This window comes from Rhipicephalus microplus, chromosome X (genome assembly GCF_043290135.1).
Source record: "Rhipicephalus microplus isolate Deutch F79 chromosome X, USDA_Rmic, whole genome shotgun sequence".
Classification (NCBI taxonomy): Eukaryota; Metazoa; Arthropoda; class Arachnida; order Ixodida; family Ixodidae; genus Rhipicephalus; species Rhipicephalus microplus.
The window spans coordinates 219,597,922-219,615,851 of NC_134710.1; the positions used below are offsets into that span (position 1 = coordinate 219,597,922).

Here is a 17,930-nt window from a genome sequence, read left to right on the forward strand (position 1 = left end):
TGTTGTCACTGCGTTTCTCTGCTCGAAAAGTTGTTGGATCAGGAAATGAAGTATCCACTACCGCCAAATATTCATCAAAGTTGTCTGTGTCACACTCAGTTGTCGGAAGGGGAAGCCGTGAAAGGCAATCGGCGTCAGTATGATGATGACCGCTCTTGTAACAGACTTCAAAGTCGTGTTCTTGCAATCCTAACGCCCAACGAGCAAAACAAACGGATCGGTCCCATAGTCCAGTGAGCCAACATAAAGAATGGTGGTCCGTGATAATCGAATATCGGCGTCTATAGATATAAGGACGAAACTTGTGCACGGCGAATTAGACCACGAGACATTCCTGGTCTGTGACAGTATAGTTTCGCTCCGGTTTACTTAAACAGCGACTGGCATAGGCAACCACGTGTCATCCCCAAGATGATGTCATGGGTGGAGCTGGCCAGGACAGCGAATTCTGCTTCGAACACCTTGTCGCCCAAAGTAATGCTAACAACACACACCGATAGGGCACAGTGTCTCCCTGCTCACTGCATGAAATGTTGCACAACTGTCCCAGCGAATCATCACTTATGTCCTAGCCGCAATTTGAAGTTAAGACTCATCACTGAAACAGCTGTTCCAGTATCTATTAAAGCCATTGTAGGCAGTCCATCAATAAGCACGGGACCTTATTTTGAGTCATAAAAACAGGTGGAGGCATAGGTGGATGTAGTGAAAAATGTTCAGCAACCTCATCTCCATTGACCGCACCACCTAGTTTCCCGAAGGTGGGGAGGTGACGCATCAAGCAGGGGATGGTGAACGAAGCCGGCGTGCTGCGGGGAGCGTCAAGGTTCGCACGGAAGAAGGCGAGCCGTTGCAGAAATTCCGGTGGAAGTTGCATACCACATGTGTGTCACTGTGGGCGGTTTGCGTTTGCTGGAAGCCGTTCCCAATGTACGCTTCCCGCATCAAGCGCATACCACCGCGCCAGCTGTTTTGTCGAGAAGAAGCTGATGGTCCCTTGTGGTACCGCTACTGGGGGCGACGCCTCTGACCGCAGAATTGAGCCACATGTCTACGGGAACAGCAGCACACACGGGCCTCACACGTGTCGCCAAACCTTCCACGAGGCCCCATGTAACCATGATCGTGCCAAGAAGACACCATTGTAGGTGGTTGGCTGGAGGCGTTCTGGAAACCACAGCGAAGATGTAGGTTGTCAGTTGGAGGCTCCGGTGCTCTTTATTGGGGCACATCATATAGCGTGGCATCAACGGCAGCACACATTGCATCGTATGGCAGGGAGGCACCGCTAGCATGTGCCCTCGGCGGGGTGACAGCATCACATCGTCCAAGTTCATCGCGTACGATTGGTCTGATCATTGAAGCAAGATCACAGGATGATGGAGCGATGTCGACACTTGCAATGGTGGTTAGGTTGGCAAGCCTACCAAATTTGGGAGTGATGCCCCTCGCCTTCAGTGTCTCAAACCTGCGGCAGTGTTGAATTACGTCCGCTACAGATGCCAAGGTGTCCTTGCCTATGAGGAAATTGTAGAAATCTTCCGCAATCCCTTTGAGAAAATGCCCAATTTTATCATCTTTTTTCATGCGTGGGTCTACAGACTTGCACGATTTCAGAATCTTTTCAATATAACTTGTGCATGTTTCACCGGGTACTTGAGCACGCTGCATCAAAGTTTGCTCAGCGCGCTTCTTTTTCATCAATGGGTTCGCAAAGCTGCTGGCTATTTCTTTCTCCAATGCTTCCCAGATCGTTATTGTTTTTTAGTGGTTTTCAAACCACACTAAAGCCGTCCCTTAAATAAAAAATCCAACGTTGGTCAACCGGGAGGCTGCATCCCAACAATTGCATTTACTCCCACGATTGAAGTGCTTCAGCCAATCGTCGACATCTTCTCTGACCTTCCCAAAGAAGCTTCGTGATACCATGTGTCGGGGCCACGTAGCGCCAGACAAAGAGTGCATGGTGTCGCCGTCAGCAATCGAATCCATAGAGAGTGGTGGTAGACCAGCCAGTCGGCGGCTTCAGCGTAGTTCTTTAGGCAGCGCTTCCGTGATCGTTCACCTGGGATCGCTCCGCTGTACTACCAGCACCTCCACCAATCTTGTTACGGTGAGATGCCTTTATTTACAAGAGATGATGAATGCGAGAGTCCAGGAATCTGGCCGATCACCGCTCATGCCAACCTCGTTCTCCTCGTCTACTACACGTACCCTCAGTATCGTAGCAATATATATAGGTCTGGAGAATCCCTGGTGATGATCATATCAAATTTGATAAGAAATGCTTATATAAAATTCATTCAATTTTTGGCACGTGCATTTGATCCCAGGATGCCAAATAATTTTGCCTGGCAAACTCGTTTTTTTTTTCATTTCTATTATTTTTTCTTCATGTTACATCAGCATAATTTCGACTCTGAATACCTGTATTATAACCAAAATTACCTTTAGAGTCCAGATTCATAGCAACATGAAATATCTATTTCCAATAGTTCATCTAGCCAGTGATTTTAATAGGTTTTCACGTTGTAATTTTATCCCTAAGCACCGTATGTGACATGTGCACAGGCAAACAGGAACATATTTCACTCAATGACCACGAACACACCCTGCACAATGTTGGAATGCTAAACAGTCCAGATATAAACAAACACTGCTATGCCTCTTGCTTCAGCTCATCTTCAAAACAATGAGACCACTCATCTTCCACCATTAAGGTTCATGGAAAAACAGTGAACACGAAGCAGCCATCTTGGCTCGCCCAGCCTTTGCATATGCTACAGATTACTTGAAAAATACAGCATCTTTGTAAAAGCTTCTCCTCTGGCAATATATACAGAGTGGTGCACAGGCTGCCCATGGGCTCAAGAACACAGAGCTCTAGTGCAGCTATAGAACATGGTGCAATAACAAATCACGATCAGTCTTGGTAGAAAAGGCGATATGTGTTTACTTGCACATTTTTCTACAGTGTGAGTTCACTTGACCCCCGTCACCCTGCACATGTATGAATAGGCAACTTGCAGCAAGCAACCAGCCTTCTTGCATGATGGGCTTTCACAGAAATAGTTAACTTTTGACAGGAATGTCCAGCGAAAAGGTCCCCATGTGATGCCCATGAGGTGGCACTGGTAAAATACCTATATAATGACTAGAGACCGGATTTTAGGCAAATGTCTATTTTGTTCTTTGCATTTCTATGGTGCCATTTTGATATATTAGCATGAATTAGAGGTTAAGAAGAGCTTTTATGTTGTTTTTATAGTGCCTATAAGTGCCTATTTTGGTTGTTTGTGCCTAAATGCCTATAAGTGCTTATAAATACCTATTTTCCAAATGAGCATATATATATATGCACTATTCAAGCCCAAATTTTGTTTTTAGCATGGTGTGAAGCCTTTATTCATGTAAAAAAAAACAACATTGATATTTCCAAACACTATAAGGTTCAACAAAGACAAATTTGACAAGCTGCGAGCGATTGGAGGAAGAGCATAAGAAGTGAAAAAGACACTATTTCTGCAGCCCTAAAAGTGGAAGCACGTCTCAGCATCTGCAGGGGTAGGAGGCGGGAGAATTAAAGATGGGGTAAGAAAATAAAAGTGACGTCTATGGCTGAGGTCGCGGTGACCGCCTTCTACAGACAGCTGTCCAGTGCCCTGAAGGAACTGAAGAAGCACACTGAAAACCTGGTGTTGTGGTGGGAAAGGAAGAGCAGGTTTTTCTGGGCAGCCGCGGGTAGCTGGAGAACGAATGAAAAACTATGAAGGGCCACTCATGGAATGCTCTTGTTGATTCAGTGGTGGCGAAGGTCGCCAAATCGTTATACTTTATACAGCGAAGCCTGAGACAGGCGCCGGCATGTTTACAATCAATGGTGTATTTAGCATACATTCTCCGCCTGCTTCAATACGCTTGTTCCGTATGAGATACCTTGTCATATGTCTTTAAAGAAACATGAAAAAATACACAGAACAGAACTTCAAGGTTTGCCCTAAGCCATTACTTGAAAATGATAGCCGTAGCAATATGAAAAATGAACTAGGATGGGAATTACCACCATCACATTGAATTAAACTTCGGTTAAAGCTCCTATGTCAAGCATTTCATAATAAAACTCGCATTCGAAAATAGATTTACCTAAAAAGTTTTTTTTGTGCAATGGTTATTAAGATTTTAGAATGTCGTATCAGATATAATATTTCTATTAATTTGTTGTTTGGTAGTTTAATGACAGAATGAAATGGCTTATAATTAGAACAAAGTGTGTTGTGCCAATGAAGGCATGTTTTCTTTGACATTGTAACCCATCTGCTGCAGTGCCTTCGGGTAAAAAGTGTGATGTGCACGTGGCTTTTGTTTTGTTCGAAATGTACTTTTTAAAGCGTCCCTCTTTAGGTGACATAATAAGTTGTAGTTAGACACAAGAAGTTCTTGCGTGCCTAATGAAAAGCATTCTACCACGGTGATTTTTCAAATTGGTTCGCTACGAGCCACCAAAGCATGATGCGAAAAAGCAAGCCTGAATCCATAGCCTCTCTTCGCGTGTAGCCATCACGAGCCTCAATCCTTCCCTGTTCTTTTCGTTATCAGGGCTGGAGAATCACATGACGCATACGCAACGAGAACAACATGCATAAGCAAGGTCACATGCGCACGACGTGCCCCAGCCTACTTGTGCGCGTATGCCACCGATGTTCTGTCGTTTCGGCCTTTTCTGTTGTAAAATTACCCGTTTCTATGGGATGAATCAGTCAGTGCATGTATTTTATGAGAGGCTGGCAAGGATCATGCATTGTGACTGCGATACACCCCGTCACTCCACTGAAACTGCGTTCAGAGAAGACGCACCAGAACGAATGCAAGCAAAATGGGGTAGTAGTAGTACTAGTAGTGGTGGTAGTAGTAGTAGTAGTAGTAGTAGTAGTAGTAGTAGTAGTAGTAGTAGTAGTGGTGGTGGTGGTAGTAGTAGTAGTAGTAGTAGTAGTAGTAGTAGTAGTAGTAGTAGTAGTAGTAGTAGTAGTAGTAGCAGCATATAGTAGCAGTTGCAGTGGTAGTATCGTGGTTTTACGTAAAAAAAACACGACATGAATATGTGGGATGCCGTAGTGGCATCAATTTTGATCATCTAGTATTCTTTAATGTGCACCGACATCGTGCAGTACACGGGCATCTACTTTTTCACCTCAATTTAGATGTGACCGCCGAGACCACAATCGAATGCGCGGCATTAGGGTCAGCAGCGGAGCACCCCATAGAAACTGGTCCACCTAAGCGGACATGAAACGAGTGCCGATTAGTGAATAGCATCTCGAGGCTATTCAAAACAAAAATAAAGTTAATAACAAGCTGAGACTCCGTTTGCATTTTTTATTATTTTTCTCAGCTTTCATTCATTATACTGATTTTCAAAGGGCAGTGCAAAGACACAGGAAAAAGAAAGACATAGAGACAAAGAGCGCTGTCTTTCTTTTTCCTTTGTCTTTGCGCTTCCCTTTCAAAATGATATGAAGCAGCTAGTCCAAGCCAAAGTACTCTTCATTCATGCTACACAACAGAACACACAAATTGTACATGCCAAGTAGAGTAATGTCACGTGGAACACTCTTAATGAGGTACCGCTTAAAATGCAGGATATAATCAGGAAGCGGGACATTTTTTTGTCTTTTTCTAGATATAGCTAGCATTTAACGAAGATCTGATGAAGAGCTTATGGTATGCGACATCAGCCCACCAATGTCAACGTAAAGGAGTGACGTAAAAACAGGACCATTCTTTGCTGTAAGTCATTCTCGAGATCTTGGGGCGCACGCCCGCGAGAAGGGCAAGTGGCATTCTTAGAAACTGAGCGTTTTTCCACGACAGGTAATTTTGCAAATATAAACAGGAATAATCCGGAGTGCCCAGTGTACCATTACGCTTGTCAGCTCTAAATGCCCAACCTAGTGAGGAGTCCTTCAAGGTGTTCACCGATAGGAGAGAAATTGGTCCTATGCAATTAGACCTAGCATCCCTCTCTTTTGGGGTATCAGTGGCCTGGTTATTTGCTCCTGCACTGCTCTTTCCAGCCACAATGAAACAAAATAGACCTAGGAAAGTGTCGATTGAATGGTGGACACTTGACGCACAATGCTAGACAATAAAACAAAAGACCACATACTGCGAATCGCGCAGGAAATGCATGCCTATGTTCAATCGTTGATACCTTTTTGCTATCTTAAACAGTATCATTTTTTTTTTTTTTTTGCTTCTTGCCATAGCTACAAGTCCCCGACGTCGTTGTTTTGGGTTATTTCTATTTTTGTAGAAATTTATTGTGCCTATAATTATGGCTTTGAGAGCCTAAAACCGTGTTTTACCTGCCTGTCTTTGGTGCCTAAAATACACTTCTTTGGAGCCTAAAAATCCAGCCTCTAATAATGAGATTAAGTTTACAGAAAATTCCTATCCTTGAAGCAGACACACAGCCATACGACAGGCTGCCTATTGATGCTAACATGCAGAAATTATCCCGCATGTTGATTCCACATCCAACTCATGATTTTGATTATGCAGTGTCAAGATCTTGATAATCACGGCACTGGAGAGATATCAACTAGACATGCTCATTTAGAAGTGGGATATGTGGAGAATTTCAGGACATCCACAAGACTTTTCATGTCATCTTAGGGGCAATCAGAAATTTGCATCATTTCTGTTGTGAAATTACAGCCACAGACCCTAGGTCAAGATCACAAGCCCAGATTTATAAATGGCACAGAACATAAGTGATATTGGCAAAAATTGTCACTACTTCATTTTTCTGTGATGCGTGTCGTCAACCTGCGCAATAATAATTTCACATTCTGCGAAGTAAATGCAGTATGACTGTTGCTGTGTTCGCGAGTTAGAGCCTGTGTTAATACCACAACAAACAGCTGAAATATGATAGAGAGTAGGTTGACTAATGCCAAACAGTTGCACGAAAGCTAGAATCTTTAATTACCTCTAAACAGAAAATAAAGTGGCACAACTTTTGTGATGTAAAACACTGCAGCCTTCCTACACATGAACACATAGCATGCATATGCAAGCACCACCTACAAACAGTTAAGTAGAATATTACTGTTCTGCTATTAATACTGAGTCAACTGTATACACCTTGAACCAGTATATTGAAACAATACTTTTTTGTGCAAGAACAAGAGTAAGATCATGCAGATTGTGGGGATATTACTTAAACCTAGTGGTACAAATGCCACGCTTTCCCCATTTCCAATATCTACCTTGAAGACTGGAAGGCCCGTGAGTGCTGACCGATCTGCATAGCAGCGTTGAATGCGGCCATGGAAAGCCAAGCGGCATGCTTTCCCCTGAGGGTCCATGTCCAAACGAGAGCCTATCAGCAGCATATCAGGTGCAAGAAGAGCTTGCTGGTCGAGCTCCAACAGGGCCCACTGCTCTTGACCTTCAGCAGCCTGACCACTGAGCATCTCAGGGTCCCAACGCAGCCCAATTTCTTCAAGGGCTGCCCCCTCAGGACAACTCAAGAAAGATGCCCTGCGATGGCCCCATAAGGCCCACCTATGTTAGGCCTAGAGTTGGCACGAGTAGCTGCTATGTTTACAAATTCTGTAAGAATTGAGAGAAGTTTACATCTAAGAGATACAGTGTAAATATGAATGGTATAAACATGAGTTTGAAGCTGCAACTTTCTAGCTTGCACACTATTGATTTGCACATTGCTTACAAAATAAAGGCAATTCTTTATATCACCACATAGAGCTTGCAAACAAGATGCACAAAGGTGTTAGTAGAATGTAGGCCAATGTGAATAATACTTGCAGTACTAAAATATATGCCATTTTTCTCTTGCATCCTTAACTGAACTGTGCAACAGTCAAGAGCACCGGGTAGGCCTTATACGTTCCATGCATTTTTGGTCATTTTGAAGTACCATTTTCTCAGAGACTTGAATACATATTCACATAACATATAAATAATTTTCTTTTAAAATCTCTGCTCTTTTGACTGAAGTGGATTTATTGAAACTTGACAAATATGAGAATTCTTGTGAATTTTTTACTATTGCAACTTAAATTTTGAGGTTATTGGCATCTATGACAATTGTAACACAAAAACTGTCAACTGCATAATTTCTATTCTGCTTCAGTAGCTGTATTTACGCAGAATGCAAGAAAGAATAATCACCTGCCTATCTTGGAATTCATAGGAGGTAATGGTATCTCATCATCATCATCAGCCTGACTACATCCACTGCAGGACAAAGGCCTCTCCCATGTTCCGCCAGTTAACCCGGTCATGTGCTTGCTGCTGCCGATTCATACCCACAAACTTGTTAATCTCATCTGCCCACCTAACCTTCTGTCTCCCCCTAACCCTCTTGCCTTCTCTGGGAATCCAGTTAGTTACCCTTAATGACCAGCGGTTATCCTGTCTATGCACTACATGCCCGGCCCATGTCCATTTTCTCTTCTTGATTTCAACTATGATATCCTTAACCACCGTTTGTTCCCTAATCCACTCTGCTCTCTTCTTGTCTCTTAAGGTTACACCTACCATTTTCCTTTCCATTGCTCGCTGCGTCGTCTTGAATTTAAGCTGAACCCTCTTTGTAAGTCTCCAGGTTTCTGCTCCGTAGCCAAGTACCGGCAAGATACAGCTGTTATATACCTTCCTCTTGAGGGATAGTGGCAATCTACCTGTCATAATTTGAGAGTGCTTGCCAAATGTGCTCCACCCCATTTTTATTCTTCTAGTTACTTCAATCTCGTGGTTCGGCTCCGTGGTTATTCCCTGCCCTAAGTAGACATAGTCTTCTACAACTTGAAGTGCACTATTACCTATCTCGAAGCGCTGCTCTTTTCCGAGGTTGTTGTACATTAATTTCGTTTTCTGCAGATTCTGTATCTAATGAGAGTGCATGCCAAAGGTATCTAAGTAATAAAAAACATGGCTTTGAGATAATCGAGCTTACAGTTAGAAAACGGCTGAATAGCGAGCACACTTTGTCACAAACACCATTCAACTATTTTATTTAGTAACTACAAGCTTGGTAATTATTGTCAAACCTAATTTTTCACTTTGGAGCCTCTCCTAATGCTTGCTTTGGTTCTTTCGTGAGCAGTCATTCAACTCTTTCTGCAATCTATCCTCAAGTGTGGTCAATATTTTCCAGCACATGGGTTGTAGTTTGGCCCCAGGCCTCCATGCTATTTCAGAATTTCGGCTCGGGTGATACTACCACCATTAAATGCAAGAACGATATCCAATGTCACAATCCTTAGAAATCCGAACCTAAACAAAGACTCTGTGATGCAATTCCAATTAACTTGACACTAGCATCGGGCAGTTTACATGTGCTATTCAGTCTAATCGCATCACAAATAATAGTCATGCCCATCATAGCATACCTATTGTCACCATGCACATGATTTGCCTTGAAGGATGCTGAAAAGGCCGAGAGGGTCAACGATAAAAAGTTTGCTGGTTCAGTGTTCAGCGCCTAAGCACGTCACAGGAATTTCTTCACATTTACAATGGAACTGTATGGATTGCTGCAAAATTTAGACTTTTTGAGGGGCTTTTTTATCCTGAGCACCTAAACTTGTTGACAAGCGTGACAAACACAAGGTGTAATGAAGCTAGGAGATGAAAGTGTTTGAAGCGATGCGCCTTAAAGATGAAGTGTGAATATAAAGGCACACAGAATCTTCAAACTGCCTTAGAAGTTGCCTGGCCGTTTCTGATATACAGCTGACACTAGAGTACAATTGTGGCTTTTGTACAAGAAGTTTAAAAAAAAATAGACTATAAGCATGAGGAGGCTAGTCTAAGGGTACGTTTTCCCTCGGTATTTTTTTTTTTCGAAAAAACTGGTTTTGAGTCACGAAAAAGAAAAAAAAGTGATCTTCAAATTTTGCCCCACCCTGTGCCCATAAGTTACAAGAACAAAGAAAAATAACCAGGTTTACTCAACTATACACAAGGCCTCCAAGTCTAGCCTTTAAGGGAATTCATCTTCACCGAGGTAGATAATTATCAATCAACTCAAGTTCCATTTATCTTTGCCAAAGTAAGGAATCAAAGCTTGGTCAAGAAAAATTGCTTTATAGTAGAGAGCAAGTTTGAGGACTGGGATAGTTTGAAGAACGGAAAAATTCGTTACTTTTAGTGGTTTTGAGACACCCTGGTTCATAGGTCGGCAAGCTCACTCGTGAGTCGAGTCACTCGTACTCCCTCAGAATAAGATCGAGCTGTGATTTTTAGTCTAAATGAGTAATATTTTAGTGAGTTTGAGTTCAAGTGAGTCTGGCTCAGAAAAATTTTGGTGAGTCTGTGTCCGAGTGAGTTCAAAGTGCTAGACATATTTCTTGAGTGGGTCTAAGTGAGGTCCACTTTTCCTTGCCGACCTACTGTCCTATTTACTCAGCTTCAGCAATGCAGTCAGGCTTAGCTGAGCTTATACTCACATCTACTCACATGCATTCAAAACCCTGTTGTAGATACACAATTTCAATATTTATTGATAATAGGCGTGAATTACGAGATAAATTTTCGACCTCCCCCACAGCTGGCAAACAAAAACTATATTTTTTCCAAATCGGTGTTCAGATCATAGTCATTTTGGTAATAGTAATTGAAATGTTGTTGAACTCCAGGTGCCACATCTTTCTTCAAGAATGACCAGTATGTAAGATATGAGAATTCCTTTTTTTTGCAAATGGTAACGTTTGCTGTTGATTTTAACAAACTATCCCTCACCCCCCTTACTTTTCTTTTTTTTTTTTCCTGTATGGCCCTTGGGGGTATAGAGTGCATGACTGCGGCCCATTGGCTGAAATGAATTTGAGACTTTTGGGATATAGGTTCAGTGCAAAACAAGGACTTTGGCAGAGGACCTAGTGGATTGAAACACCGTAGTCCTTGTTTGTGTTGAGTTTTGAACTACCATGAGAGTGAATCAGTCAGGCCATCCATAAATGTTACAGATCTAGCAGAACAAATGTAATAATGGAAGCTTTTACTGCATAGTTCCTGCAGTTTTCAACCATACACACTTAGCATAGATGTGCTCGAGAAATATAATTTACTACCTTGCCATGAGAGTAGCATGCAAAGCTGACATGTGGAAACGGGTTCCAGATGGACAAGGGCCCTTGAAGTGGACCACAGGCTCCACCCGTGCCAGCAGGAAGAGTTGTGCCCCCAAGTGGCCAGGGCTGCACACCAGACCACGCTCAAGCAGTGAGGCCTCCAACTGGCCCACACACACACCTACTCGATCACCCTGGACATGAACAAGCCTCAAACATTGCACTTCATTTTGAAGATAATGCGGCTGATAGGTGAGCTTACACAAGAATCACATATGTACAATGGAAAGTGTACAAACTATGATATCGGAGAAAATATGCAATAATAATACTATTAATAAAGTTATAAAATTTTGGTATCACTAGACTCCACACATATATTCTGCAGTTGAAAGCCAATTCATAAAGTGTTAGTAACACCAAACTCCACATATAGATTCTGAAGTCAGAAGACAGTGTCTCAGGAGAGTGGCTCCAATGCCATGCATTTTTATGCAAAATGTGACAAGTGAATCTTATCGAAGCAACAATCAAAAAAATTATTTCCTCAATTCTAGTGGTGTTGCTGCCGTTCCTACCACTGCTGGTAAAGGGACAACAATAAGCATAGCTGCCTTTTCACACGAGCAAATTCAGCCACACAAGTTCAGTCTGGGGTATTGGCAATGTCAAGCAGCTTAATGACACCTGGAAACAACAAATGTAAAACAGTTTCTTTCAGTTCAGCACTTTCCAAATTTCATTTTAATCATGACACAGAATTTCATATAATGTTATGCTACCCTTAACGTGACTTACTATTGAAGCAATTTCGTAAGTTTGATGAGTAAGGTTCATCAAACTGATGAGTAAGGCTTTTTTTTTTTTGATGGGCAAATCCAGTGCTCTTGTGGAGCAGTGCTGCAGCACTTGTATGAGTGTGTGGGGCTGATGAAGAAAAAGAAAATGCCTGCTCGCTTGGAACAAGCTACTGCTCCAAAAACGAGGCGGGTTCAAGAGTTAAGTCATCAGCAGCCAGTGCCAGCTGCTTTTGGGTATTGAGGTTTGCCAAGGCGTCAAGTCAACTGGACTGTCAGCTACTGCCGTCTGTTTAGCAATATATTATAGTCATTGTTAATGTGGTTTGGTGTTATCATCGTCTTCCCAAGCCATAGACTCAGTACAGAAGCCACAGAAATACCCTCACAATGGTCCATACTGACCATACCACGCCAATCATCATGCCAATAAGCCTTTCAGAGTGGCTTTAGATGTCAGACCAGGACACTGTCTCTACTATCAACTGCCTCGAAACCACCTTTGTTGTGGACCCGCTGCCTCAGCCACTGGATCAACATGTAACTCAATGAGGGTCGATTCTCACCTATCATTAACACTGCATAGATTTCTAACACTTCCAACCCTAGTATCGTTCCGGCTAGCTACACAGCTCTGTCAGGGCTTTTGCTTCAAACGGAACTAACAAGATAACTATTTTTTATTGCATTGACAAAACATCAGCGAGTGATGATAAATGTAACAATGACACCAAGATTTGAAGCTTATAAATGCTTAGGGAAGTGAAGCGAGTTTTTATATTGCTTTTGCATGCCACATGGAAACGCCAAGTGCAACCTGTGCATGAGTGCAGGTATACAACAGCTTACTACAAGTTAGGCCATGCATCCATTTTGTGAGCATCTGATCTTTATGACAAAGGATCACGTTTTCGTTCAACAGTGATTCACAAGATGCCATGGTGAGTGCCAATCCTCAAGTCAACATTTTTCATTATGCTTATATACATGTAAAGTGAATGCAGTGTATAGTATGCTGAATTTTTTAGTATGAAACTTACTACTTGATTACATAAGATTTCATGAAGTTTACAGTCACTCAAATTAGTATGTGTAGTTGATTTCCATCAAGCTGACATCAGTTAATTCAAAATTAGTTTTCATAAGACAATTTTTTGAAGATTACATAAAGCAATGGTGGTGTGCGATATACTTTTATTCCTCACCTGTATGGCCCTGTTCACTGGCTTGCGAAACATTTGGATGCTTTTGACCTTCTTGGTCACTTTCAAGGATGGAATCTCAACTACCTGTAATTTAAGAAGGACATGTTGTGCATCAATTATACAATAATAATGCAGTGAATCGGCAATGTACAGTAAAACCTCATTATTTCTAAGTCACTGGGGCCATGAGAAATCTTTAAATTAAGTGGGCTTTTGAATCAACAGAACATACGAAAAATGGGATTCAAGGAACTAAGATATATTCGAATTATTCAAGGCTGGACGTTTGCTGTGCCGGCAGGTTTGCGGCTTAAAGGGCTAAGTTTTCCAGCGATACCTGGTCCTGTTTCGCCCCAAACACAGGGAACCGTGGGCCTCACTGCTCTTACTGGGACAAAAAAAAAAAAAAAAAAAAGCAGCAGCAGTCGTGATTAATTGAAATGTGCACCTGGAGAAAACAAGACATCTTCACTGCAACACAGAAGTGACAAGCGGGCAGCATATCGCCTGCTCCTCGCTGAGTCAGCACGTGATAATGAAACCATTTGCCCATTATTTCTGGTAAAATAAATAATTTAATAAGGGCCAGTGTGGTGCAATTTGATGTGTTATGGCTGGAAAACATGATCATAGAAGCTTCCGAATTGAGGTTTTCAAAGTAGGCATTGCAAGCAAGTACTTCACCATCAGTGCATGTGCACAAATTGCTGGAGCAACTGGCAATCGGAGGTTCGCATACATAGAGAATCCTGCTAAATGGTCCTTTACTAATTTCTTTATATTCCCATAAAGAATGGGTAAATCATGACGCACTGACATTGCGAGAAGCATGCGATATGCTGCCCGCGCGTCACCTTTGTGTTGCAGTGAAGCATGTCTTGTTTTCCTCAGGCACACATTTTGGTTAATCACGAGAGACCGTTTTTTGTTTTTTTCTCCTTTTTCTTTTAAGGGCGAAGCTCATTAAGACGTGGGTCTGAACATGCATTTATCTTTGTACGTGACCTTCTAGGTCTATGACTCACTCAACAGGTGCGGAAGGACGGACGGACAGATGAATGGATGGATGGACAGACAGATGGACGGTTTACCAATAAAAACCTCTGAAGCTTCGCTGTAATTTTTTCATGTTGGAAGTAGCGCGGTTGGTGTGCTTAAAGGGGCCCTCCAACACTATTGAAGCACCTGTTTTGTATTTGTGGTTTGCGTAGACTGATAGCTGGAGGTAGTTTTAACATTGGTATAAGCGCAGATATCATATAATTTAGTATTTTAATCACACAATAAGTTCACTACATCGCTGCCGACCGCATCACCATGTAGTGGCACACATCAGAACATTGTGAGCAGAAATGACGCCGGAAGGTTGCCACCATATGATTGGATAAATGTAACGTTACAAGCGATCGTGGTGTAGGATCAAAACTGAGGTTACTAATCTGTTTTATTTTTCGTCTCTGTGCTTCAATGCTACTCTGGAGTGATTGCTTTTCTTTTTGATTCCCGGAATTTCTAGACGTACTTGCGGCTGGTCGAGGCACCACAAAGGACATGCCATTCTCGCAGCTGGCGTATATCCTGATGGAATGCTGTTTAGGTGCTTGGCTATGACGTCTGAAAACGTAGCACGTGGTCTTCCGGAGGGTAGAAGGGCCAAGTGGTAGAAGTGGCCAAGTGAAGCAAGCAACACTGCTGTTATTACATGAGTTGTACTTAGACCGAACGCAGATATGCACGGATGGGTCCGTCTCGTCCAGCAGCTCATCAGGTGCCGCTGTAATTCCGGCTGCAGCAATGACAATCAAGTTTAAGTTGTCGCATATGACTACATCTACGGCATCAGAGCTTGCTGCTATAAGGGCTGCTTTACAATATGTCATTCAAGAACGCCCAGGAAAATGGGTCATATTCTGTGATTCGAAGGCAGCGCTTCAGAGTTTGCAGTCTGCCATGCGTAGGAGGAGTCATGACCAATTGGTACAAGAAATAAGACATTGCCATCATGAAGCTCTAGCACGAGGGCATGATATTATATATCAATGGCTGCCTGGACATACCGGTATTACCGGAAATCAATTAGCCGATGATGCAGCCCGCTCAGCCCATGAAGGAACCCGTGTAGTCCCGATTCCTCTATCAAGGAATGATGCAGCAAGACAACTTTACCTGCTGGCTCGAGATCTCACACGCACGTTCTGGTCGTCTACCAGCTTCCAAAGGTGTCAATTTTATGAACTGGATCCTTCGCTCAAGCTAAAGCTACCATCACAACTTTCCCGCTCCGATGCGACACTGTTATGCCGCCTTTGGTTGGGTGTTGCATTTACAAAGGTGTACTCCTTTCGCATTGGTATGGCAGACACTCCTACATGCGACTACTGCGGAGCTGAAGAAACCACCGAACACGCCCTGTGCAGCTGCGCTTGCTACGACACACAGCGATGCCAGCTCCGGATGGTTTTGAATCAACTTGACCCCGGACCATTTTGTGTGCAGAAGATACTAGGACCATGGGCATCTGCCTCAGTTGCGCAGAAAGCAACTAAAGCACTGCTACTTTACCTAAAGTCAACAAACCTGAGCGACTGCCTGTAGACTGTGTGTGCTCCCTGAGTGTGCTCGTGATTGTGTGTACCTTCTCATCTCTCTGCAACCTCTTTTCTCCCCTTTATCCCTTCCCCAGTGCAGGGTAGCAAACCGGATGTGCGTCTGGTTAACCTCCCTGCCTTTACTTGCATCTTTATCTCTCTCTCTCTCTCTCTCGTCTCTGTGCTTTTTCGTCGAGCCCTGAATAGATGCGGCCACAACAAGAAAGATCACTGCGACTACAAAACACGACAGAGCCGCTGGCTGCCATTTCGCCACTGGATTTTTTGCTTGCGCAGGTCAGATGTCCATATGAAAGACCTGTCTCTCTTGCTTCCCTTTTCTTGCTTTTCAGAGCTTGCGAGCTGTCTCTTTCCGTAAGTCCGCAGTTGAAGGGGTGCAGTGCACCATTGTTGTTCGTCAAGCGGCTCACCGAATAACGCACGAAGGGTCAACTGTACTTCGCTGTCCTGGTCGTTCCAGAAGTTCCTTTCTCAGAGTAAGAGAAGAGAGTGACTTGGAGTGTTTAAAAAACAGCCGAAAATACCTTGCTTCGACACAGCAGTTCCCGTTCACGTTCTGACAAGCCAGGCATCAGACACAAGGTCAAAAATACTTTGAAAAGAAAAAAACAAGCAACAATTGGGTGCGAGCTTCCCCTATGTACACGCTTCCAGCTTATTTCATTGGGGCAGTCTTCCGACGTCATGGGCGAGTGAAATGTGGTCATGTGATCCCGCGAAAAGTGAGTTGAGGGTCGGCGTTTTTTTCTTGTATTTTGAATTTTCATAGTCAAATAACTTAAGACTGCGTGCCGTTATCACTACCATTTTTCGCTGCATTAGTCTGTCTGTACTTCAGTCTACACAACCCACGAATAAGACATGGGTGGTTGAATAGTGTTGGAAGGCCCTTTTAAGCAGCCAGTCATTAGTATTGCTACGTTGCATTGCCTTGTGACTTTTAAGAGCCACCGTTTCCGCGGATTTGCGGCAAAATCGGGATCGGGAATGAGCACATGGCACCCAAAGTTTTCAAATTAACCGAGCTGATGGTGCTGACTGCCGCTTCAAGCTATCCCCTCAAGTATACATTGCAAAGTATGGAACAGCGGAAATATTTTGAGTTAAGTGGGATTTCGAAATAACCGAGCTTGATATACTGAGGTTTTACTGTAGTATGCAACAGACAGGTAAATAAAGCTTTGTTAATAAACCCTGACTTGCAACTTTGTCAACACAAAAGCAGGAGCCTTTCATAGTAGACACCCGAATGATATTGTGAAAGATGCAAAACAGAAGAGAAAGAGTACATTTTTATAAGGTACATCAATGTTCATGCAGCATAATAGACACTGTCTTGAGACCAAGCAACAGTTTTTAAACACGATAAATAAACCTGCCTAGCCATTAGACATCACTGTTGACGACACCTAAGCAAGGGGTGCAAAGTGTTGCCCTAAATACTGGCAGCACTTTCCTTCAACTTGCTGGAATTCCCACCACTTATCACAGGTATTTCTATGGTTCTTTCTAGGAGCAATGGCTATTTGCTAATCTTCATTAAACAGCCGGACTAAGCAGTGCATCTGCCAAACGAAATTGACACATTAATGGCAATGATTATTGATGAAAATGAATGGAATTATTGTCTATATCGACATTTATTTTGAAACCAAGCTGTGACAATACATAGCCACTTAGCCTGATTCAGCCAATAAGATGTTATCAATGTACTGTACTAATAGACTGAAATGTGACACAGTTTTTTTGTTTTTAGTATGACAGCTGCTATGAGAAATTCATGATCACTACGTCATGTCGCTGCAAATGTAGCTGCAGAAGGTAATATTAGCTCTGATCTAAGTGTTCAAGTTCAATGATGATAAATGTTGATGGTGGAAACAAAAGTACTCCACATATTGCTCAGCCCAAAATTTTTGGGTTTATATCTGTAAGTACTGTGCATGTATTATCGTTTAGCCTTTTGCCAACCCTAACAACACTGGTATTAATAATTTTTTTCTTGCTTGTTTCTACCCTTACACTAAATGCCTCTTACTTATCTCCAGTGCTGACCAGTTAATGCATCGACCTGCTTTGGATACCGGCGCTTCTGGAAAGTGATAGTATTCATAATGCGTAATACTGCATGAATATCCTGACAATTATTTACGATATGCCGAGTCATTTCTGAACTTTTGCATCAGAAGTTTCTAACAGTGGCCGAAAAAGATTGTAACA

The 17,930-nt window shown here is 42.7% G+C and overlaps 1 protein-coding gene across 3 annotated transcripts in view; it reads right to left on the minus strand.

Annotated features, from left to right (window-relative positions):
- The window catches only part of eEFSec (eukaryotic translation elongation factor, selenocysteine-specific), a 52,393-nt gene that overhangs the window by 16,942 nt on the left and 17,521 nt on the right, over positions 1 to 17,930 (minus strand). For 2 of the 3 annotated variants that reach the window (XM_075878674.1, XM_037435807.2), the window contains exons 5-7: positions 13,102 to 13,185; positions 11,100 to 11,293; positions 7,269 to 7,542 (exon numbers count right to left, since the gene is read on the minus strand). In XM_075878674.1, coding sequence (XP_075734789.1) covers positions 7,269 to 7,542; positions 11,100 to 11,293; positions 13,102 to 13,185 — 552 coding nt within the window. Of the gene's footprint in view, positions 1 to 2,929; positions 3,746 to 7,268; positions 7,543 to 11,099; positions 11,294 to 13,101; positions 13,186 to 17,930 lie in introns of those variants that run through there. The other variant, XM_075878673.1, reaches the window with a different exon arrangement.